At 36.5% G+C, this 23,527-nt stretch overlaps 1 protein-coding gene across 7 annotated transcripts in view; it reads left to right on the plus strand.

The window, feature by feature from the left end:
- The window catches only part of CSNK1G3 (casein kinase 1 gamma 3), a 105,890-nt gene that overhangs the window by 27,069 nt on the left and 55,294 nt on the right, over positions 1-23,527 (plus strand). For all 7 annotated transcript variants that reach the window (XM_032592728.1, XM_030317156.1, XM_030317157.1 and 4 more), the window contains exons 2-4: positions 3,862-4,289; positions 12,030-12,070; positions 16,757-16,826. In XM_032592728.1, coding sequence (XP_032448619.1) covers positions 4,112-4,289; positions 12,030-12,070; positions 16,757-16,826 — 289 coding nt within the window. In that variant the 5' untranslated portion in view covers positions 3,862-4,111. The remainder of the gene's footprint in view (positions 1-3,861; positions 4,290-12,029; positions 12,071-16,756; positions 16,827-23,527) is intronic.

Genomic DNA, 23,527 nt, shown 5'->3' on the forward strand with positions numbered 1-23,527 from the left:
TGAGCCACCCAGGCGCCCCTAAAAACTTCTTTTCTAATGTAGGCATTTAAAGCTTCTAATTTTGTTCTAAGCATTGATCTACTTGCAGCTTATAAAATTTAATGTTTCATTATTACATTTAGTTTTTTTCTGATTTCTCATGTGACTTGTTTTTCACCTTATGAATTATTTAAGTGTATTTAATTTTCAAATATTTGTGGATTTTCTAGATATATAATTTTTGACTCCTTATTTACTTCTGTTTTTTTTTAATGTTTATTTATTTATTTGAGAGAGAGAGAGAGAGAACACAAGTGGGAGAGGGGCAGGGAGAGAGAGAGAGAGAGAGAGAGAGAGAGAGAGAATGAGAATGAAAATGAATATCCCAAACAGGCTCTGCTCTGTCAGAGCCTGCACTGTCAGCGCAGAGCCTGACCTGGGGCTTGATCCCACGAACTGTGAGATCACGACCTGAGCCAAAACCAAGAGTTGGATGTTCAACTGCCTGAGCCACCCAGGTGCCCTAATTCTGTTTTGATGAGAGAATATGCTCTATAATATTTTAGTTATATGACACTTAAATTATGGTACTGCATATGATCTTTCTTGGTGAATGTTTAAAGGAAATAGTATTCTGCAGTTTGTGGATGTTGTATTTTGTAAATAGTACAGGGTCATTGATGGTAATATTTTGATCTACTCTATCAGTATACATCCTAATATTTTTGTCTTCTGCTTCATCATTTACTGAAACTACATTGTTAACATTTTCAACTATCATTGTCTTTTCCCTTTAGTTTTTTTAGTTTTTGTTTTGTTAATTTTAGTTTTTAGTTTAATTTGCTCATACATATTTATGACTTTTATGTCATTCTATTTAATATTTTTGTATTATGAAATGGACTTCTACGTCTTTGGAGATATTCTTTTGTTTTGATATTTACTTTGTATGATAATATTATATAGCCTCTCAAGCTTTCTTATCCTTGCTGTTTGCATAGTATATCTTTCTTCTTTTACTTTCAGTTTCTTTGTGTCTTTGTATTTGAAGTTGTTTTTAGAGATGCATATAGTTGGCTGTTGCTTTTTTATATTGTCTGACTATTTTTGACTTTTGAGAAAATGGTCCATTTTCATTTTATGTGTATTTTTAAGTCTAGTGTCTTGCTGTTAATTTCTCCTCTATCTTGTTTCTCTTTTGTTTTAATGAAATGTTGTTTACTATTTTTATATTTTGTCTTAGCTTTTTGGCTATTCCTATTGTAATTTATTTTTATATGTGGTCTAAGTGTTAGAATACATATCTACTTAATATTGAACCACATTATTCCTCACCAATATTGTAATTTATTTTTATATGTGGTCTAAGTGTTAAAATACATATATATATGTTATATGTATATGTGTTTTTTATACATATATATATATATATGTAGCTACTTAATATTGAACCACATTATTCTTCACCAATATAACAATCTGAAAATAATGTGATTTCATATACCATCCCCCTACGTGTGTTTCCATATATTTTACTTCCATTTTTGTTATAAATGACCCTGAGAAATTATTTATGCTTCAAACAGTATTTTTTAAGGAAATGAATATCATGCATTTCTGATTTCTAGTGCTCTTGATACCTTTTGAAATTTCCACATTTCCTCAATTTGTAGGTTAATGTTTTTCATGGAACTTGGGACAGTTTCAACCATTATTTATTAAAATGTTTTTTTTTTTTTTTCTGCCCCATTCTCTCTCTCTTTTTTTTTTTTTAAATGTAATAGAACTTTAATGGCTATTTAGTAGTTTTGAAGACCTCTTTTCTAATTTCATTATCAGTCATCTTGGAGTCTCATTCTTTTGACAGCTTGGTTTCCTGACTGTGCAGGAAATCTGTTTATTTGCATCTCTGGTAATTTTTAACTGTGTGCTAGACATTTGATTTCAACTTTGTTAAGAGTCTGGGTCTTTTGTCTGTTTAAGTTTGTTGAGTTTCTGGAATGGAGTTAATTTAATTGGATTATTCTTAATCCTATCTAGGCTTGGTTTTAGGCTTTAGTTGGGCCAGTCTAGGGTAGTTTTGATTCTAAGGTATGGACCTTACTCTTAAGACCTGGCCTTTGTGGTGGGTCAGCTCAGTTCCTGGGACATTACTGAGATTTCTCCATCATGACTACATAGGAACTTAAAGCTCTCCCAGCACTGTGCAGCCTTTAGTATGTCCATTATTCATTTAACCCCATAGTAGCCATGATCTACTAGATATTCCAGAATATTGCCACCCATATGTGTAGTCTAGTTTTTTGCCCTACCACTACCTACCCCCCAGCACTGTACCACTGCCTCACCTTGTTTACCATGTCCTGCAAATTTCACTTGCTTCAGCAGTGACTCTGATCTGTGATCGCTTTGTACTATCTGTGTTTCACCTGTTCGTGCTGTAGTCACAAAATTATTTCTGGCTTGAGAGCTTGGGTAAAGGTGGGACTGACGTTATGCATTTCCTTTTTCTCAGATATCACAGACCACAGTGCCTATTATCCAGTGCCTGAAAAAGATGTTTCCTAAGTTTTATCCACTTTTACAGTTATAGTTTCAGTATCAGTTATTCTATTATATTTGGAAACAGAATAAACGGTATGTGTAGAACTTATTTGGTTTTACATATACCAAACAGAGGCTTACAGTTTTATCTGCAAACTGTCAGTATGGCAAATATAATAAGAAAATGTATAAACACATTGGGTGTTAGAACTAGTTGCATATTTGAGGGATTGTTGGAAATTGATCAGAAAATACTGTTTGTTTCAACTTCTGTTATGATTGCATTGTGTACTCAGTTTCAGAAATAGGAATAAGACATGATATTGATATTCCTCCTGGTTTTCTTATGTTTTGACGTCAAAGCTTCTTTAGTTGCAGAGTAGGAATCCACTCAAATTGGTCAAACAAAAGTAGGAGGATTGCTTACGCTTGCAGAATTGAGGCATGTTAGATGGGTGAAATTCCTAGGGGAGATGAATGGGGAAGCCTCCTCCAAAAACTTTTTTTTTTTTTGACCTTTACTGTTTTCATGTATATGTTAGAAAATTAGAAAACATATCACCCTTCTCTACTTCATGAGGTTGATTCCTGCCAGTATTTCTTAATCTTGTGAAATTACATTTATATTTTAAAGTCTAGTTCAAATGTTCCATAAGAATTAATTGTTTCCTGAGGGTGAGCAATTGCTCCTGCAGTGAGTAGACTTGTGACTCTTGATCTCAGGGTTGTGAGTTCGAGCACCACTTTGGGTGTGTAGATTACTTAAAAATAAAATCTTAAAATAAAATTGTTTCCTGTGATGGGTGGCAAGAATATTCTTTGTACTACCACTTCTGAAGTACATTTCTGTATATACGTAATAGGTAAGAAATATTTGAAATAATGAAGATCAAATGAGAATGTATATTCAGAAAGACCTTGAGAATTATTGTGTATGGACATGTGGAAGGACATTTTAAGTAAAGTCTTTCACTAATTTGCAAAATCTATTCTCTTTTTCTGCTTTTAAATGGAAAATCTTATATTGCCTTGCTGGTAAGAATTGAAATGATTTTAAGTTGGGAGGTCTTAAGTTAGTGAATGTATTATATTAGCTTATGAAATAGTACATTTTTATTACATTTTTAATTTTTAATACTTTTTCTTTGGTTTTGTGATCTCTTTGGTATTAAAGTATAGGACAGATAGTAATGGCCACTTTAAGTCTCCTGTGGTTTGATTTAAGCGGGAATCCATAAATTGCAATAATCCATTGCCTAAACTTAATGTTATTAATTTCCCCAGAACACATTCTTTTAATTCTCTAAGTTGACCAATTTTCCTTTCTTAATATTTTAGCTCTCTATGAATATCAGCTTACATCGTTGAAAGGATAATTTGGAAGACATGTTTTGCTGAAAGGACAACTGAGAAAAATTTTACGAATGGGATGAACACGCGCCAGTTAACAGACTACCTACTGCAATTTGAATGTTAACAATTACCCACCTGGTACAGTTAACCTAGTGATGTACCTATTCTCACAATACCCTATTTCAGTGTGCTTGTCTTGATTAAAGAATTCAAAGTGGAGTACCGCAAACTTGATATGGATAATAAAAAGAAAGACAAGGACAAATCAGATGATAGAATGGCACGACCTAGTGGTCGGTCGGGACACAATACTCGAGGAACTGGGTCTTCATCTTCTGGAGTTTTAATGGTTGGACCTAACTTTAGAGTTGGAAAAAAAATTGGATGTGGCAATTTTGGAGAATTACGATTAGGTAAGACTATTTTGTTTATTCCATTATGTTTGAAGCGTTTTTTTAAAAGCTAAAAGTACTTTCTAATGAAAATGGTTTAGTTACTGTTTAGTTGTTTACCTGTGGTAATTTTAAAGAACATAAATATTGGAAATTTCTTATGTACTTGTATTTTTGTTTGTAAGGAATTCCCTACTATAAGAATGTGTATTTACTTGAGATCACCCATCTGGAATATGAGTAAAAAGAAAGTAAATTTCAAGCCCCGACAAGCTGATAAAAAACACCCCGTAAGGTGCCATTTGCTGTGTATTTTTAAGAATGATGTTTAGGCTACTTTTTCAGATTTGAAAACATTTAGTTAACTGATCACTTCAGGAGGATATGTATGGCTTAAAGTCAAGGTAATATACTGAAACTGCCAAAAAAACCCAAAACAGTGAAATTTACATACATCCAGAGTGGCACGCAGAAATCTATATTCTTAATAAGGCACACAAGGTGCTGATTCAGTTTATTTTTTCTAATCAGGCAGGTTTGGTAAACATTGGTCTAATTAAATCTCCTAACTCTACATTAAAGGCAATTGAAACTCGGTGAGGGAAAGTTATCTGCCAGATGTTACACAGCAATTTAATGACATAGTTGGGACTAAAATCTAGGTTTTTAACTCCTGCAACAGTAGAGATGTGGCTTTCTTGAGTGAAGAGAAATAAGAAGAGGGTAGTATGGTTATATGGGCGTCAATATTGAGGTACCCTGAGGCTGTGGTCAGTGGACCACTGAGAATGCAAACTTGAGAAGGAAAAAGGAAAAACTTGGCTTCACAATTTTCCTTAGATGCAATTCCACTTAGAAGAAATAAATCCAATTGTATGTTTATCTATTCGATTAGTTCTCTTCATCTTGTAAAACACCTGAATTTGTAGGTCACCCTTCATTTTAATACTACTTTGTGTTGTTAAGGCACATTAAATCTTTGAATGAAGCAAGCCAGTAAAAGCCAATGACATACTTTGTAAATAGCTGTGATTGACGTGTTTGGCAGACTCTTGCATTTTAGTAGGGACTCAAATGTTTGGAAGGGTGAATGTTTCACAGTTTACTTTTTAGGAGATTGAGCTAGATATTTTAAAATTCTTGACTGTTTCTGATTTTGGAATTAGAAAATCTAGGTTATTTACTTACTAACTCTGAGCTCCATTTATCTGTCTATTCAAAGCGTGTTGCCTGTCCATCATGTATGAAGCATGACTAGGCACTGATAATACTGGAAAAATATAAAAATTGTTCTTGCTATTATGGAAAACATGTCACTTAACCACTTGAGGCCTCAAATTCCTCAACTTGAAAATGGAATTCTTCCTGCTTGGGATTCTCTCCTCCTCTCTCTGCCCACCCCCCCAAACATAAATAAATAAACTTAAACAAAAAGGGGCACCTGTGTGGCTTAGTCACTTAAGCATGCCACTCTTGATTTCTGCTTACGTCATGATCTCATGGTTTGTAAGATCTAGCTTGCATCCGCCTTTATGCTGACAGCAAGGAGCCTGCTTGGGATTCTCTCTCTCTCCCTCTCTCTGTGCCCCTCCCCCGCTCGAGCATGCACATACATGTACTCTCTCTCTCTCAAAAATAAAGAAACTTAAAAAAATGGAATTATTGCTCCTTCTTAGTTGATTGTGAAGATAAAATTCAGACAGTCATGTAAAAGGACCATCAGTATACCTGCATATTTTAGGAAAGCAGTGACCTGCATGCTTAAAAGATATTAAAATACTTGTTCTGTTTTAAAATAAAAAATATGGCCTATTGTAGTCTATTTATATATATATATATATATATATATATATATATATATACACACACACACATATATATATGAAGTAGTTTTACAGGTGCACATTATTTTATATGTATGTGTGTACCCTATCCCTCTTTGTGGATCTGTTATTACTGTAGTGCTTTGGCCATTTTTATTTAAAAGTGATTACATATAATTTAATTCAAAATAAATACGTATATGTTGACGAACACATCTGTGTGTATGTATGCATGTCTGTGTGTGTATAAACACACAGAACAATTCTAGCTGGCACTTTTAACTGGGGTAATATGAGAAACTATGTGTACCTTATATTGAAACTATATATGCTGCATATAGTGAAAAAGCAGTAAAATACCCCTTTGTGGTGTGTGAATAATTGGAAACAGGAATAGGATGATTTATTAGTCTGTCCATCCATCCATCCATTTGTCATCTACTTATCTATCTGAATCTCTGTATCTGTCTAGGGTTATTTGTTGTATATTTGTATAAATTGATTTATTTAAATGTGTTCTCTATACTCTATTTTTGTGTTTTATGCATATTTATAAAATAGATAATACCTACACTTAGCTAATTTATTAATTTTATTCCTTCTTACTGACAGGATACTAAATAAAGTGGCATTTTACTCCCTTTTTAAAGGCCCCAAATAATTTCTTTCTATAAAAACAGTTGTTGAAACATGGTTTGTATACCTGGATAAACATGCTGATGTTGAAACCTGGTTTGGATTCTTAAAGTGCTTGCTTTAAAACTACATTAAAGACACATCTTGTGTATTTGATTCCTGGCACTAAAATTTTTGTGATTAGTGTTGGCTGAGAAAGAATATAAGGTATACATGTTATAGATAAGGAATTTTCAACACAGATGCTGTTGGCACTTTGGGCTAGGCAGTTCTTTTTACAGAGAGGACTGTCCCAGATATTCATGTTGTTTACAACTTCTGACTTCTTCAGCACTAAATAAAAGTTGTAACTCCATGCACAACCCCAAATGCCTTCCCCCAGCCATTTTTAAATTTTTTTTTTTTTTTAAACGTTTACTTATTTTTGAGATAGAGAGAGACAGAGCATGAACGGGGGAGGGTCAGAGAGAGGGAGACACAGAATCTGAAACAGGCTCCAGGCTCTGAGCTGTCAGCACAGAGCCCGACACGGGGCTCGAACTCACGGACCGTGAGATCATGACCTGAGCCGAAGTCGGCCGCTTAACCGACTGAGCCACCCAGGCGCCCCACCCCCCCCAGCCATTTTTATTTTATTTTATTTTTAAAAAAAAATTTTTTTTTTCAACGTTTATTTATTTTTGGGACAGAGAGAGACAGAGCATGAACGGGGGAGAGGCAGAGAGAGAGGGAGACACAGAATCGGAAACAGGCTCCAGGCTCCGAGCCATCAGCCCAGAGCCTGACGCGGGGCTCAAACTCACGGACCGCGAGATCGTGACCTGGCTGAAGTCGGACGCTTAACCGACTGCGCCACCCAGGCGCCCCGTCCCCCCAGCCATTTTTAAATTCCCCAGGAGGAGACAGTATTAAGCACTGTTGAAACTACTCATACAAGTAATGATTTAAAAAAAAAAAGTGGCATAAAACTTTGACCTTGAGATTTAAAAAAAAAATAGGTAAACATTGCAAATCATCTAAAATCAAATTTAAGTAATTGAGAGTACATTTTTATTTGTAAGTGAAATGTTCAATGTGTTTTTGTTTTATTTTATCTTTATATGTATGGTGGTAAGGCTTGCATTCTGTGCGTTTTTGATCTGTTTCTAGCTTAGACAATCATCAAAAACCCCTAGAAAGTTTTCTTTAAAAATTTTTTAAGGCTTTTTTTTTTTTTTTTGAGAGAGAGAGAGCGAGCGAGCAGGGGAGGGGCAGAGAGAGAGGGAGACACAGAATCCAAAGCAGGCTCCAGGCTCTGAGCTGTCAGCAAAGAGCCCGAAGTGGGGCTCAAACCCACGAACCGCGAGACCATGACCTGAGCCGAAGTTGGATGCTCAACTGACTGAGCCACCCAGGCGCCCCTGGAAATGTTTTAATGAGAACAAACATAGCTAGCTAAAATATAGTGTTTTATTGTATTTATTTGTTTTTTTGTGTATTATATTTTGACCTCTTAAAAAAAAAATCTTTCTGACTGGAGAGAGACTACTCCCACTGGGGCTAGCCAGTTCTTAGAGACAGCAAAGGATTCAGCTGGGAGCATGCCTTTGATCTGCAGAGTAACCAATCTGGAGCCATACCTCCTTTGCCTGGCCTGTATATTCCAGCAGGCTGGCTTCTACTTCATTAATCACCCCATGATGAGGTACAAGACAACAAGAGACCCCTCCTATAGCCCAAAGACCACCAGAATTACTCAAACTACTTAATCCTAAACTGTTTGCCCTGCCTTGCCTTGGCTTTCTGTAGAAACTCCAATAAAGGCTTTGGCCTGAGCTTCTCCTCCCTTGTTTCTGTCTTCCACCACTTGACCAAAATAGGATCCTTCTCCTCTAGGACCTGTGAGCATAATAAACTTTGTTTTCCTGAGCCTCTGCTATGTCCCCTCTTGAGGTTGCAACTGACTGACTGACTGTCACCTAAAAGAACACGAAAAAGGGTGCTATAAATTGCTGGATGAGATACCATGTGTGCGTGAAATAAGTGGCTCTAGTTTTTGACATCATTAGGTATATGACAGGAGTTTCAATAACTTTTCTTATTTTTGTCTTCTTTTTTATGTATAGTTCACAGTTCTTGTTGGTTTTTATTCAAGAGTTGTTTTGAAAATTTTGCAGGCCCTACATTCTGTATCAAATATGCAGATTTGAGTGCATTCATCATTTTTTTATGCTTACTGATTTTTTACTGTTACTAACTGTAGTGTATTATAAAACTTAATTGAAAAAAGTACTAATCAGTAACAGACGGTGATACTCTAAGTAAGAGATCCTAGAATATAGGGTGTTAAGCAAAATAGGTTTTTTTGCTTTTGGTTTTTGGTTTTTGTTTCACGTAACACCAGAGGGAGAGCGCTTGGGGCTTTTTTTTTTTTTTTTTCTTTTAATGGTAGCACTAGGGTTTATTAAGCTGCACCTTAGTACAGGCATTGGGGCTCGCCCATGGTGCTCTTGACGTATAAAGCTGGACAATCTGCCAATTCTTCTTGAGCAATGACACCAGGAAATTGACAGTTAAGTGGATGTTGTGTACAAGCTCATCATCTGTCATGTTCACGTGGCCAACGGCCACTGCCAGACAAAGCAACTTCATCTGGAATTTGATCATGGACTTCACCTCATCCACTTCGGCCACCATGTTCTCACTGTGGGTCAGCAAGGAAGGAAACTTGCCAGCCTTATTCAGGCCAGGGCCCAGGCTTTGTGGGGTCTGCTTGATCAGAGATTTGGAAGCCAAAACGGCATCATGGCGGTCAGGGCGCCTCTGCGCCCTCAGTGTATGGATTAAGTCTCTGTGTGCAAGGTGATTGCTCCTGTCTTTGTCATCTGCCAGCCAGCCAGCTAGCAAGAGGAAGAAGAAGGATCAGAATGTCAAAAACACTCCTTTTTGGAAGTGAGGAGTGACAGACCTATGTCCCCTCATACCCAGAACTTAATCACATGGTCACACCAGGCTGAAAGAGAGGCTGGAAATGTAATCTCTAGCTGGACAGCCATTTTAAAATGGACTGATTCTATTATTATAGAATGGAGGGCATGGATATTGGTGGGTAACTAATAGTTCCTGCTATAAACAGATACGTAGTTTTTGTAGAACAGGGTTTTCTATGATAATTACCACCCAAATACTCAAAATTGGTAAAACCATCTTTTCAAGTTCAGTAGAGCAGAAAGGTCTCCTGGAAATGACCTTTGAAATTGGATTAAAACATCAGTTAATTGGAACCACTTTGCTTGGTGCCTTGTCATAACTGGATTCCCCTTATACATACATTCTCTCCCTGTCACACATGTAATACACACACATACCTACAAGCAGGTCATTTGTTCATGCCCGAAACAACAAACACTGATTAAAAGCCAAGTGTGTGAGCCTATGCCTATGTTAGGTTATGGGGATGTAACAAAAATGTATTGTTTAACCATTGTTCATGTCTAAAAATATAATCCTCGAAGTTCAACAAAATCTGTAATGTTCAAAAAAAGGATCATGCTTTAAGGATTAAGTGCTTTGTACCATGACCTAAAAGACATTTGAATGTAAATGCCAATAAAAGCAGTACTTTTAGATGAATTGGCATATTTTGGTTCTGTGGAATCTATATATAACTTCTTGTCCTGTGAATAATTTTCCCTGTGTACCTGTGACTAAACATCATATAGTTAGGAAAAGATAATAATGTCTTGAGGAAATACAAATTCTGTCTTTGAACTCAAAATGGAATTATTCCTTTGTGAGACACAGTTCCTCAAGATAAAGTTCCTCACCATATCATTAAATTATTCACTCTTTGCCTGCTAGTGGATGCCTGAAATTTCATGTATAGTATATTCTTGAAAGTATACATGAAGGCACATCTAAATGTTGAACTAATTGACTAAAAATGTGATAGGTTTCTGGTATGATTGGTTTCATATTTACGGGATCGGCAATTTATATTCATGAGCTATTTAATATATAGATTATATTTAAATAATACATACAAATATATATAATATAATAAATATATTTATAATTTATAATACATTTATATATATGCAATATATACAAATATATTTGTATTTGTAATATATTTATATTGCTGAACGTTCACCACATTTGGCACGCCTGTTGAGTTCCATCTCTGTGCCAACTGTCATGGGTTATGAGACCTATCTATTAAGTGTTAGTACGAATGCTTGTTTTTTTTTAATCTCTCTTTTTTCCTCATTCATTTTTATAAAATAGGGACGAGATTCAAAAAAGGAATACGGTATTTGGATGAACAGACACTACTGTATAATGGCGGCGACCTATCAGAGACTGAAATTTTGCCTAGAAGTTTTACTGCCGTTCATTAGCTGCTATAGAAAAGAAAGTTATGGTAGAAAATCCCATGTGTCAAAGTTGCTCATTCTGTGTTCAGCCAGTGTGACCAGGGCCAGTTACTGTCACAGTTAAAAAAAAAAACAAAAAAAACCACTTATCGTTTTTCTGTTTTTCTCATTATAAAAATAATGAATGCCTATTGAAAAAATACTGGAAATTCAGAAATCACATGCTATTTTTGTTCTTTTTCCTGTGCTTGTGAAGAAACACTTTAATTTAGGTATTAGATTGTCTTTGTATACTTATTGCTTCTAAGTTTTTCTGTACTACTTCACTTGGGCTACAGATGCTGACTGACCCAATGGAATTTTCTAGATTATTTTCCATTGGCAATGCCAAAGATTACTGTAGTTCATTTGAATTCTTTACATGTTATAGATACTGAGTCTTTATTTTGGTTTGTCAGTTACCTGTTCTTTGTATATGGTAAATGTTTTTCAATATACAGATAGAGACGTTTAATATATTTTATGGTTTCCAGTCTGTATAAAATCTTCTTTTTACCTTTTCCCACCTTTTAAAATGCCCATAAAGACTTTCATATATTGGGTGGTAAGCATTTTTTCTTGTTTTATGGTTTATATCTAAGTTTTTAAATGTTCAGCATTTAATATGGGTAAGGTAGGGTGCTAATAAACCCATTTCCCCCTCAAAGTCATTAGCTAGTTTGTCAGAGTCAATTATTAAATAATATGTTTCTTACTTTATTTCATTTTTAATATATTCCAGAGTTTCCTGTGTGTATAATATATTTACTAGATGACATATGAGCAAAAACCTTTGCTTCATTTAAATGTATTAGTGCTTTTTTTTTCACCCAGAGTAGAGTTTTACATAACGTACCTTTAAAAATCAATTATTGATACAATCTGACCTTTCTTCTTTCTTTTTCAAGGGAAAAATTTATATACAAATGAATATGTGGCAATTAAACTGGTAAGTTTATGTTTCTTTTTTTTTCCCTTAATTATTTTCCTGTTTTTCTTTGATGATTAGTTTACATTTTAATTACTTTTTTGGTTTCATATCATTTATAACTTGAGTGTTTATTGGGAAAATGATATGCATAACTGGTTTTTTTTGTGTGTGATTAAGCTCTTAGCATCCACATGCCTCTCAAGTATATGACAATGTGTAAATGTCTGTATTTTCCATGCCGTGAAAACTCGATCCCTTTACTTTGATATCATAGAATTTAATTTTTGAGTTTTGGCACAATTTGTAATTTAAAGAAACTGGCCCGTTGGTGTTTTTAATTAGAGAAAAACTAGAAAGCAAAATTTCTCTTAATGATTCAAGTATTTGGACAAATGTGTCCTTAGTATTCTGGATTACCCTCTTTCCTGGGGTGCCTGGGTGCTTCAGTCGGTTAAGCATCCAACTTGGGCTCAGGTCGTGAGTTCGAGCCCTGCATTGGGCTCTCTGCTGAGAGAGAGGTCCCTCTCTGCTGAAGCAGGTCCCTTGTCCCCCTCTCCTGCTGCCTTTCCCCCCCCCCTCAAAAATAAACATAAAAAAAATTTGACAATGTCCTTCCAGGTAGCTTCCAGTATCTTTTTTTCCGTTGATATTTTGAATATGGTAAAAGTGGCTATTAGTTGACCTTCAGGGGTTCAGAAATTACTGATGTGTGAGGAAGCTAGCAGGGAAAGCAAACTCCCATGGAACCACTCTCAGGTCCTCAGTGTGCCATCTCTGACAGCTGTAAGGCAGCTCTGTTCTGCAAGACTGGAGATCTGGGAACTTTTAGAAGACACAACTTTGTTCAGGCACCACTTTTCTCTCCGTCTTGCCAGCCAGGTTTCCCTGAGGCTAAGCCTGGCTTGGTTTTTCCAGTCTGCCTGCCATTGTCAATCTTGCCTCTGCCAAAATAACCACTGTTACTGGGGTAATGTGAGATTAATAAATCAGGAGAGAGAATTAGAAGAAGAGGCTATAGAGAGAAACAGAAAAACTTTGGGGATGAGGTAGAAAACCGTACTACTCAATGTGAAGTGTCTCAGGGAGTGTAGACCAAGTTTCACGGTAACGAGTGCTGTGTATTTTCACTGGGAAGTAAAGATGCACAGTAGGTTGTTAGAGCCCCAGGAGAGACTGGCTGGCTGACTGACATGTAGTTTGGGGCTGGCCTTGACCTAGATGAGTTCACCTTGGTTTAAGGTCTGGCCCTTGGTTTTATGATGGCAAATCTGGTTGGGTCTCTCTTCACATTGTCCCTGTTAATTAAAGGTAGATGCACAGTAATCATTCAGTTCACACAGTAATCATTCAGTTCCCCAGTAATCATTCAGTTCACACAATCAGTCAGGCTTTCAGAGATGTAAATACTTGGAAGCGTTAACTTCTAATTTCAAACGAGGTATCTTGCCATTAATGTCCACAATGCCCAACTCAGTATAAACGATATGTTTGCTTTCTGTAGGCTGATCTACGGAGAAAGCAACTTAAAATTACAGGGTTCCCTTCCGAGCATGAAATCAGAACAAGGGGAGTTAGTCTGTATGAATCAGAATAGGGAGGCCCAGGATGCAGGGGCTGGACAGTGTTTGAAAGGGCATTGCTGACTTTCATTTCTTTGGAATTCTTCCTTTTTCCATGTTCTAGGCCACCGGTCTAGGACCTAGACAATGTGTGGTGTTGAGAGTGGGGGTGGCCCGCAAGAATAGGAATGTAGCAACGCCCAGATAACTGCTGCAGCAGCCTGTGGTGAGCTGCTCCGCTCCCTGGGGCCTGCGAACGATGCTCCCTGATGCCCTGAGACACGGAAACCATTGTGTCAAAACAGGAGCCACTGCTCTAGACTGTCCTTTCCTGGTCTGTTTCAGTCACTAATTGGTGACCCGCGGGTCCTGTTCTGTTCAGATTTGGGGCTTGTTGACGCTGTTGGCACCATTGGGGCCTTAGTAAACAATCAGTCTGTCATGTTCCAGCCTTCTTATGTATACACGTGTGTGTACAACTCTCTTTAGTTTATCTTCGTGCTGTGTCACTCTCCCCTCGTTTCTTTCCTCCTTCCTTTTTTTGTGGACAGTCATTCTCTGGTGTGATGTGCCCCCTTTTAAAGCACAGTGGTCAGCACTACATATAATAATAGTGTTTTTTTGTAAAACTGGCAATTTTGGGGGCTCTTTTTTTCGTATTTTGAGGTTGAAGTATGCTACACAGCGTCGTCTTCGCCTCCACTTGATCCAAAAATCTATTTGGTAGAACAGAAAACGTTTCACACGAACGACTGGACCATAGTTTGGTACTTACTTCGTTAAATATTTATGTATATAAAATATGTATAAAATATCCTTCTGTGTTTTATTTGTATATCTTGTATCTTTAAAACAGATCCCAGTTTTCTTCAGAAGCTGCTTTAAAAGTAATCACTTGAAAATGTTAAGTTTGGATGCTTTCAATGCTATCTGATTTCTCTAGTTTGGTAGAAATAGGGGCATTTTGATAACGGTGGTGTTGAGAGAGCATATTTCACTGATGACTTCAGCTCTGCTATCTCTTAGAAAGATTTTTACGTTCATTTAATGTTATGCTAGTTCAGATGGGTAGTTTGTTTCAGGGTAAGTTGTTAATTTGACCTCACCTGGCACCCTTATATGTTGTTATTTGCACTTCTATAATAACCTGTTGCTAATGAATCATGAAAATGTCAACGTGTGATGAGGTGACTTTTGTTATATGGTGGTATAATAAAATTTTACTGCTGGTAAAGTACTGGAATCAAGCTGAACTGACTCACCTAAATTAGATCTGAGTTTCTGTTTTTACCAGGGGAGTTTGAGTGATTGAATAAGTTATGGTGTTTAATTTCATTGGTGATTGCATACGTGGGCATCTTTCGTTACATCTTATAGTTACATACTTCTGTATAGTTAACTGAAGAATTTATAGTTATGATAGCACTCACTTTGTGGAGGGCACTGTTTTCAGTCATGTATATAAATGTGTATACATATATATATAAAATAGGAATAAATATATGCATATATGTATAATGAAGAAAGATAAAGTTTTATTCCTCTTTTATAGAGGAGGAAACTGAAAAGTACAATAAGGTTGGTAATTGGCCAGAGTCTACTCAGCTAGTAACTAGTGGATTCAGGATTCTGACTCTGGACGCTTTAGTTTTAGTGTCTGTGCTTTTTCGTGTCTGTCCTGCCTCTCAACAGCTAAGCTGTTGGTTTTCTCTTACGACAATCTTTAGGACTATAATTTTTCCCTTGGGATTTTAATCATTCCTGGTCTGAAGTGTTTGTCATGGGTCATAGTTTTCGTGACGCTATGTTTTGAGATAGCCTTGTTTTTAGTTATTCTGTTTGGGATCCATATTCCTCCTGAATCTGTGGTTTGTTGTGTTTCATTCAGTTCTTGCAGATTCACAGCAATTGTTTCTTCACTTAACTGCCTCTGCTCCCTTGTCTCTCTTCTTTCGTCCTGAGACTCTTATCAAATGTCTGTTAGACCTTTTCATTGTATTGTCCAGATCTCTCATGGTTTGTGTGTGTGTGTGCGTGTGTGTTTGTGTGTGTGTGTGTGTATGTGTATTTTCCATTTTTCTTCTTTCATATTGCATTCCATATGATTTACATAGATGCATTCTACATCATGTTTTAGTTCTGTAGATGTTTTTCCGTGTATCTTCGAGTTTCCTACTTCTCTCTTCTGTTGTATTAATCTGCTGGCAGACTGAGTTTATTATTTCGGTTATGGAAGCTTTAAAAATATTTTTGAGATTCTGTTGATTTTCTTCAAATCTTGTTACTTTGTTATACTTTACTATTGGGTCTGGTACAGATTTCCTGTTACTCTGCTTTGTAGTGTCCTGCAGATGTTTTCATACCTTTATTATTTATTTCTTATGTCTAAAATTTCTGTTGCTTCTGCTTACGTTGTTTCTCTGTGTGTAAAGTCTCAAAAACATTATGTTGAGTGAAAAAAACCAGACACATATAAAACATAATGTCATTTATATCAAATCCAACAACAGACAAAACTCATCCAAAGGTGACAGAAGTCCAAAAGTGATTACGTCTGAGGGAGGGATGATGGGAATGTTCTAGAGGTTTTTTGAGGTGGTGGTTGCAGGAGTATGTATAGTTAACTAAGCTCTCGGACCTAATGCTCACAAATGGTGTGTTTTATTATAAGCTATACCGTAGCTAAAAAAATTTAAAAATATATTATCGCTCCTGTGGAAAGTTTGATATTTTCACCCTTGTTCTTTCTTACTTGTCTATAGTTCCCTTTAACCCTAGAAGCATTACGTGAGAAATACACAGTTCAGAGGTGAATTCCCGGGAACAGGAGAAAGAGTAAGGGCTACCATTTCCCTAGTCGTGAATGTTCAGAGTCTATTTTCCTTTAGGGTCAAAGAGTCAAACATAGATTTCCTTACTGCCTCATCTAATAGCCGCTTAACCTTATGTACATGTATGGCATCAATTGATTTTAATTGAATGCAAAGTTCATTTTTATTTGGTTCTAACTTTAGAAAAAGCTGCCTAGTAGAATGTTCAAGTATGTAAGAGTTGGTACCAAGATTTGGAACGTTTCGAATAGGGACTTAGTGATCTTTTAGTAACTTAAATATTTTTTTGTTATTTTTGTTGATTTTTTAATTAGGAGCCCATGAAATCCAGAGCACCACAGCTACATTTGGAATACAGATTCTACAAGCAGCTAGGATCTGGAGGTAAAGTCTTACATTAATTTTTAAATTTGTAATAAAATGAGTTGTCATGATTAATAACTCTTTGGTTTCAAAGAATAGTATTTTAAATTTGGTGAAAATGAATCACTTCTTAAGGCTATGCTTACGAGACACTTCCTTACTAGACTGTTAATGTTCTCTTGTTATTTTACTTACGACATTTTTGGAGCTGACTGTGTTGGTGCTAATATGAATAGAGAACATTGTGAAAAAAATTTAATTTGAGAATACAAGCTGCGTATAGCTAATATCCTTAGCCTTTTTGGTGACATCACACTTATTAAAATGGCTTAGCACATAGTGGTAGGCTGAAAAATGGTCCCAGAGAAGAGATCCATATCATAATCCTTGGAACCTGTAAGTTCACCTCTGCAGGAATGATGAAGTTAAGGATCTTGCGATGGGTAGATTATTCTGGATTATCTCCATGGCCCTGAACACAGTCATAAATGTCCTTGTGAACCAGAGGCAGAGGGACATTTTACATACATAGAAGAGGAAAAGGCTAAGTGGCTACAGAGGCAGAGATTAGAGTGATAGAGCCAGAAGCAGGGAATGCTGGCAGCCACGAAAACCTGGAACAGCCTTCTAGGATTCTCCCTTGAACCTCCAGCGGGGATGCGCCCCTGCTAACACCTGGATTCAACCTGGCGAGACAGATTTCGGATTTCTGGCCTCCAGATCTGTGACCAAATAAATTTCTCTTTTAAGCCACAAGCATGCAATAATTATATTGGCTGTAGGAAATTAATACAGGTGTATTTTTATAGAAAGTCTAAAATTAGTGAGAATGGATTATTTTTTGCTGTTGGAAAAAAGTAATGAGAAATTTTCCTATAGTATGTTGCATTTCCTTTATGGAGAAGCTTCTCACAGCTATACTTTCTCTGTTCACATCTATTCTGCTAACTATAATGATTCTTGTATGTGTGGTTTCTTACCAGGTAGGGATATTTTGTTGCCCTGGATTTAGTAGAATGTGGTTTTTTCTCCCCATGTGTCTTTTTGTACGCACGTGTTTACATTTTAGTTGATAGAGTTGAGCACTTCTTAACACATTATTCATGTTGCACATTCTTTTTTTCTAAGAGCATACTTTTCAAATGAGTAGTCATTATGGGGACGATGAGTTGACATTTTGTATTAATGTTTTTATCACTATTGGCTTCTTGTAATGCATTTTTAAGTCTGATACAAATAGTCCTCCAGGAGTTATCAAAATTTTCACTGATGACTGCGGGATTTAAAGAATAGGAAGATAAAACTAATTCTAAGTGAAGCTGTACGTATTAGTTAGGACTAGCAAGTGTGATAGAAAGCCCTAAGAAGCGAAGTGGTGGGGGGGACAAAAGGCTTTATTGGCTCATATCTTGGAAATTCAGGGAAGGGACCAATACATTAAGACATTATTGTGTCCAGGACTTGAAATACTTTGATCTGGGACATTCGTGAGTTTGTGTCTGTGCTCTGCCTTTTTGTGTGTGTGGAAGCTTCATTTTCTGCTTGGCTCTTTTTATGAGATAGCAGAGGTGACTACCATTAGCCTAACTTAGCAATTATAATAGCATTCCTTTCCTAAGAATTCTAGCAGAAGATTTAGGACTGAATCTGTCTTATTTTGTGTCCTGTGCCTTTCTTTATTCTAATCACTATGAATTTGATTTCCCAGACTTAGATCTTATGCTCATTTCAGGAGCTACCTGAAACTCAGGGACTGAGAATGGGGTGAGGTGGTTGCCGAATGCAAAGCTGAGGTGTTAATCAGAAGGAAGATTGGATGCTGGGCCAATAAAGACAATAGATCTATCATTACTTAAGTAGTAAAACTATCATTTGGAAAAATAGGATTGAACACTTTAATTAGGTAAGAATGAATAAGTCACTTTAGAGTGCAGGGAGTCATTGAATTGAATACCAGAGGCACCCTTTTATTATTATATTCTTTGCCTTTTTTACCTTTAGAAATTATGTCAGAGTAGTAATAAAAATGAAACCTATGTCTCTACCACTTGAATGCCAAAGGACTGCAGTGTTCCACAGTGAGCAGGGGCTACCATGTTCCGCACAGTCTGTATATATCAGGGTGTCCCCTGTGCTCCATGGCGTAGCATTTACATAGGTTGAAATCTGAGTGGTATTGCATGAAGCTGACAAATAGGAATATTCTTGAGCGATTTATGTGAATCATGTGAGTTTTGGTTCCTAGGTAGTATTTTATCAGCCACGAATTTTAAAAACATCTTTGAGTGCACATGTGAGCTCTGTAGAAAAACTAAAGTTTAATTGTTTGGGGAGAGACCCATGATTTTAAAATAGTTTGATTTTGGAATTGATACTTGATTATCTTTTCAGACTCCTCTTAATCAAAAATGAGCCATTCAAAGTAATTTAACTCCCTCATGGTATTTTATTTGAGTAGTAGCTTGCTTGTTAGTGTTCTCTTTAAAAATAGGTTATTAACTCAATATCCAGACTGTTTAAAGAACTCCTAAAACTTGACCACCAGAATACAAACAATCCAGTTCAAAAGTGGGTAAAGGGCTTGAGTAGACATTTCTCCAAAGATACACAGGTGGCCAATAAACAGCTGAAAAGATGCTCAGTGTCACTAATCATTAGGGAAACGTAAATCAAAACTACAAAGATAGACCACTCCACACCCATAGAATGGCTCTTATCAAACAAATGAGAAACAAAGACCTGTAAACAAGTGTTGGTGTGAATGTGGAAACATGAAATCTTCATGCGTTGCCGGTGGGAATGTAAAATGGTACAGCTGCAGACGATATGGAAAATAGTATGACTGGTCCTCAAAAAAAATTAAGGATGGAATTCCCATCTGATGCAGCAATTCTCCTTCTTGTTATATATGCCAGAGATTGCATGCTAACAGAGATTTGTACCCCTACGTTCATAGCATTATTCGCGATAGCCAAAGGGCGGAAACAGCCTAAGTGTCCATCACTGGATGAATGAAATGTGGTGTGTTTGGACACATGCTACGAGATAGATGAGCCTTGAGGACATTAGGCTAAACAAAATAAGCTTGTCACAAAAGGATTTTAAGTATTAAGGATTTTAAGTATTTACCGTATGACTTCGCGTATTTGAAGTACCTAGAGAGTCAGGTTCATAGAGACAGACAGCAGAATGGTGGTTGCCAGGGACTGAGGGATGGGGGAATGGGAAAATATTATTTAATGGGTATGGAGTTTCAGTATGAGGTGATGAGAAAGTTCTGGAGATGGACAGTGATGGTGGTTCCACAGTACTTGTGAATATTTACCTCACGGCCCTGAACCGTATACTTAAAAAATGGCTAAAAAGAACAAATTTTATATTATATATGCCTTACCACAGTAAAAGCAGAAGTCAAAAGGTGGATTTACTCAGAATCACTTAGTGAGATGTGAAAACATCTATAACGTATCTAGTTCTGCCTGTCTGGATTTTGAGCCTCCGGTAAGTCTTTCTCTTTCTCTAGTTTCCCTGAAAACATCCCTCTTTTCTCTATTATTTGTTCACTGAATCTGTTCTGTACATACAGTGGGACTGTACCACTTGACTGCAGTGTGTACGGCTGACAGGTTACTACTCAGCTTTCCATGGGATTAGAATATTGTTTTATACCATTATCACTTTCTGCGGTAGCGAAAATGTAATGTATCGAATAGCCTTATTTTGTCACAGACACTCAGCATTTATTGGGTAAAATGAGGGTTGAGATTTAGCAGTCATCAGCACGTAGGTGGTATCTAAAGCCAAGGGAATGGATGAGGTCTCCCGCTCGGGTAGAGTGTCACGTGAGAAGAGGAACGGGGAGGAAACCATGCTGACCCCTGCATTGGGCACGAATGAATTTGACAGTCGATAACAAAAATCATGACGACAGTAGTTTAAACAAGTCAGGGGATGTTCTGTGAGGGAAAATAAACGAAGAGTTGGAGGTAGACGATTCTGAGGTTGATACAGCTTCCCAAAAGTGAGGAATCTACTCTCGTGAGCTTCCTGCTCCTGTGTTTCGTATGTGGCTTTCATCCTTACGATCCTGGAAGTTTTTGTAACAGGAGGGAGGGAGAAAAGGATGAAATTGCTTTCTAAATAAGGATAACTTTTAATTCTTTATCTCCTGCTTCCATTCTTAAAATCTACTCACACCTGTATATCCATAGTGGAATCAGATATTTTTTATATGTAGATTTTCAGTCCCTCCCTTCTTTTCTCCTTTTCCAGTGATTTTTCTCTCTTTCCAGAGAACTGTTTGCTCTTCTGGATTATCTAGTTCCGTTAGTGGCACACCCATTCCAATTGAGAATGTTAGTTGTCTTTGATTTAAGCCTTTTGGGACGATCACAGAATTCTGTCGTATCATTTAGTGTAAAGTCCGAACTTTTTTCTCTTTTCTACTAATCCACTTTTTGGTTGCACTGAACGTACTCTTCCTTGAATAGATCTTATTATTTTCATCTGCCTGTATTCTCCTTTGTGGAATGTCTTTCTTTCTCAATGAATTCCTTCTTTCTTCAGGCCCTCGCTAAATGTCACCTCTTTTGCAATGCATTTTCTGACCTCGGTTTCTCTCCAGAAATGCTTATTTTTTGACCTGAAATTATTTTGAACGTGTCTTTAGTTTTGTATCGTATTATGTGATGTGATTATTTGCTTGTGTCTGTCTCTTCCACTGACCTATGAACTCTTTGAGGGCAGTGAAATGCTATATTTGCTTTTTTATCCTTGAAACTGAGCAAAATGCTTGACAATTGTAGGTCCTTGGTAAATGGTTGAAATGATAAATTCTTAAATGAGAAAGACTGTTTTTTCTCATAAGATGTGAAGTTATGTGATGTCCAAAATTTCCTGTAGCTTTTTTAAACTTGTATGATTGATGTTGAAAGTTTGATATTCCAATATTATAAAAGATTGTTATGTTATTAAATTTTGAGTTTCATTTCTGATATAGAAACATAGCCATACAGTTTCAAAAAAATTTTTTTAAGTTTATTTCATTTGAATTTTTCTCTAATTAGGTAATTTTAATTCCTCATTTTAGGGATCTAGAAACAGAAGGAAAAAATCAATGATAAGTATTCTTTAAATGAATGGAAATGGTAAACCAAGGAGATATGCAGATCGTTAGCTAATTAACTGAACTGTACCATTCAGCCATCTAAAAATAATCACTTTCCAGAGAAGCATAGGTTTTTAATCATTTGAATAATTTATTTTTTTATTTATTTGAGAAAAAGTTCAGTTGAATTGTTGATACTTTATGAGAATGCCTGGAGTATATTTTGAAATTGATGGAGAGATTTCCTTTGATGAACAGTGATTCTGAGTATTGCTTCTTTATGTTATTTCCTTCCGTCAGTTGGTTTTAATGAGCTATGTTGGGGGAAACGTTGCAATTATTTGTTCCTCAGAATTTCTCTATTAACTGATACCTTTATAATGGTAAAATAACCTTATTTTGTCATAAACTGTTACTTCCCAAAAGAAGTAGAATAATCTTTTTTTCTGTTATAAATTACTGTTGTTGGCAACTCTGTAAGTATAGAGATGATATTAAATATACTATTTGAGACTATGCTTATGTTAAATCATCGTTTCTAAGTTAGTGTCTTGACTTTTGATGTGCCCTGAACTGTGTAGTTCTAAACAGTAATTTGATAATGGCATCGGTGGCTGTTTCAAAATTATACCTCTTCATAATACCGCCTTCTGAGAGCTGTTACTTTAAAAGGCTTGTTTTCCTGCCTTATACTGACCCCTGTGCCTTCTCTGTTTGTGCCTTGTTAAGTCAGGATTTAGATGTGCCCTCTGTGTTTTGCTCTGGTGTATAGATGCCTCCATTTGCACATCCTTTTCCAAACTATTTATAGGGTCTGTCTGCTAGCTAAAAGACTGTTGGTGATTCCATAATGTATGGACATTTGATCATAGTACTTTTTTTTTTTATTTTTATTTTTTTCAACGTTTATTTATTTTTGGGACAGAGAGAGACAGAGCATGAACGGGTGAGGGGCAGAGAGAGAGGGAGACACAGAATTGGAAACAGGCTCCAGGCTCTGAGCCATCAGCCCAGAGCCCGACACAGGGCTCGAACTCATGGACCGCGAGATCGTGACCTGGCTGAAGTCGGACGCTTAACCGACTGCGCCACCCAGGCGCCCCGATCATAGTACTTTTAAGAAAGGTTGTATTAGGGTCAGACCTTGAAACCTGGCTATCTACATTGGTTAATATCTAAAATTCCTTTAATTCTTTAAAAGCCTGATTCTTAGAGTTTGTCTGTTTTCAAGAAATTTAAGAAATTTTCCTCTTTCTGTGTAATCTCGTGTCTGAGAAAACAAAGAGAACATTGTAAAAAACCATGGCAGTTAAGTGAATAAACTAATGAGAACATCGCCTGTTGTATTTTGGTATTAATGAAAATCGTGAAGAACACTCTAGCGGTGGGTCAGTGGTTAGAGTAGACGTCATCTCAGCTCACGTAGGGGACAGTCGACGTAGCAGCTTCTGAGAGTTCCCTTCTCTGTCTCTGCTTGCTTGATTTCAGAAGACATCTTAAGTGCACGTAATACTTCTGTTCCCTGTAGAGGCTTCTCTGTATGGGAATTTCTGTAAGTTACGCATTGCTGAACTTTTACCGATTTGTACATGACTGCATATGTACATTGCTACTT

This window comes from Lynx canadensis, chromosome A1 (assembly GCF_007474595.2).
Source record: "Lynx canadensis isolate LIC74 chromosome A1, mLynCan4.pri.v2, whole genome shotgun sequence".
In the NCBI taxonomy this organism is placed as follows: Eukaryota; Metazoa; Chordata; class Mammalia; order Carnivora; family Felidae; genus Lynx; species Lynx canadensis.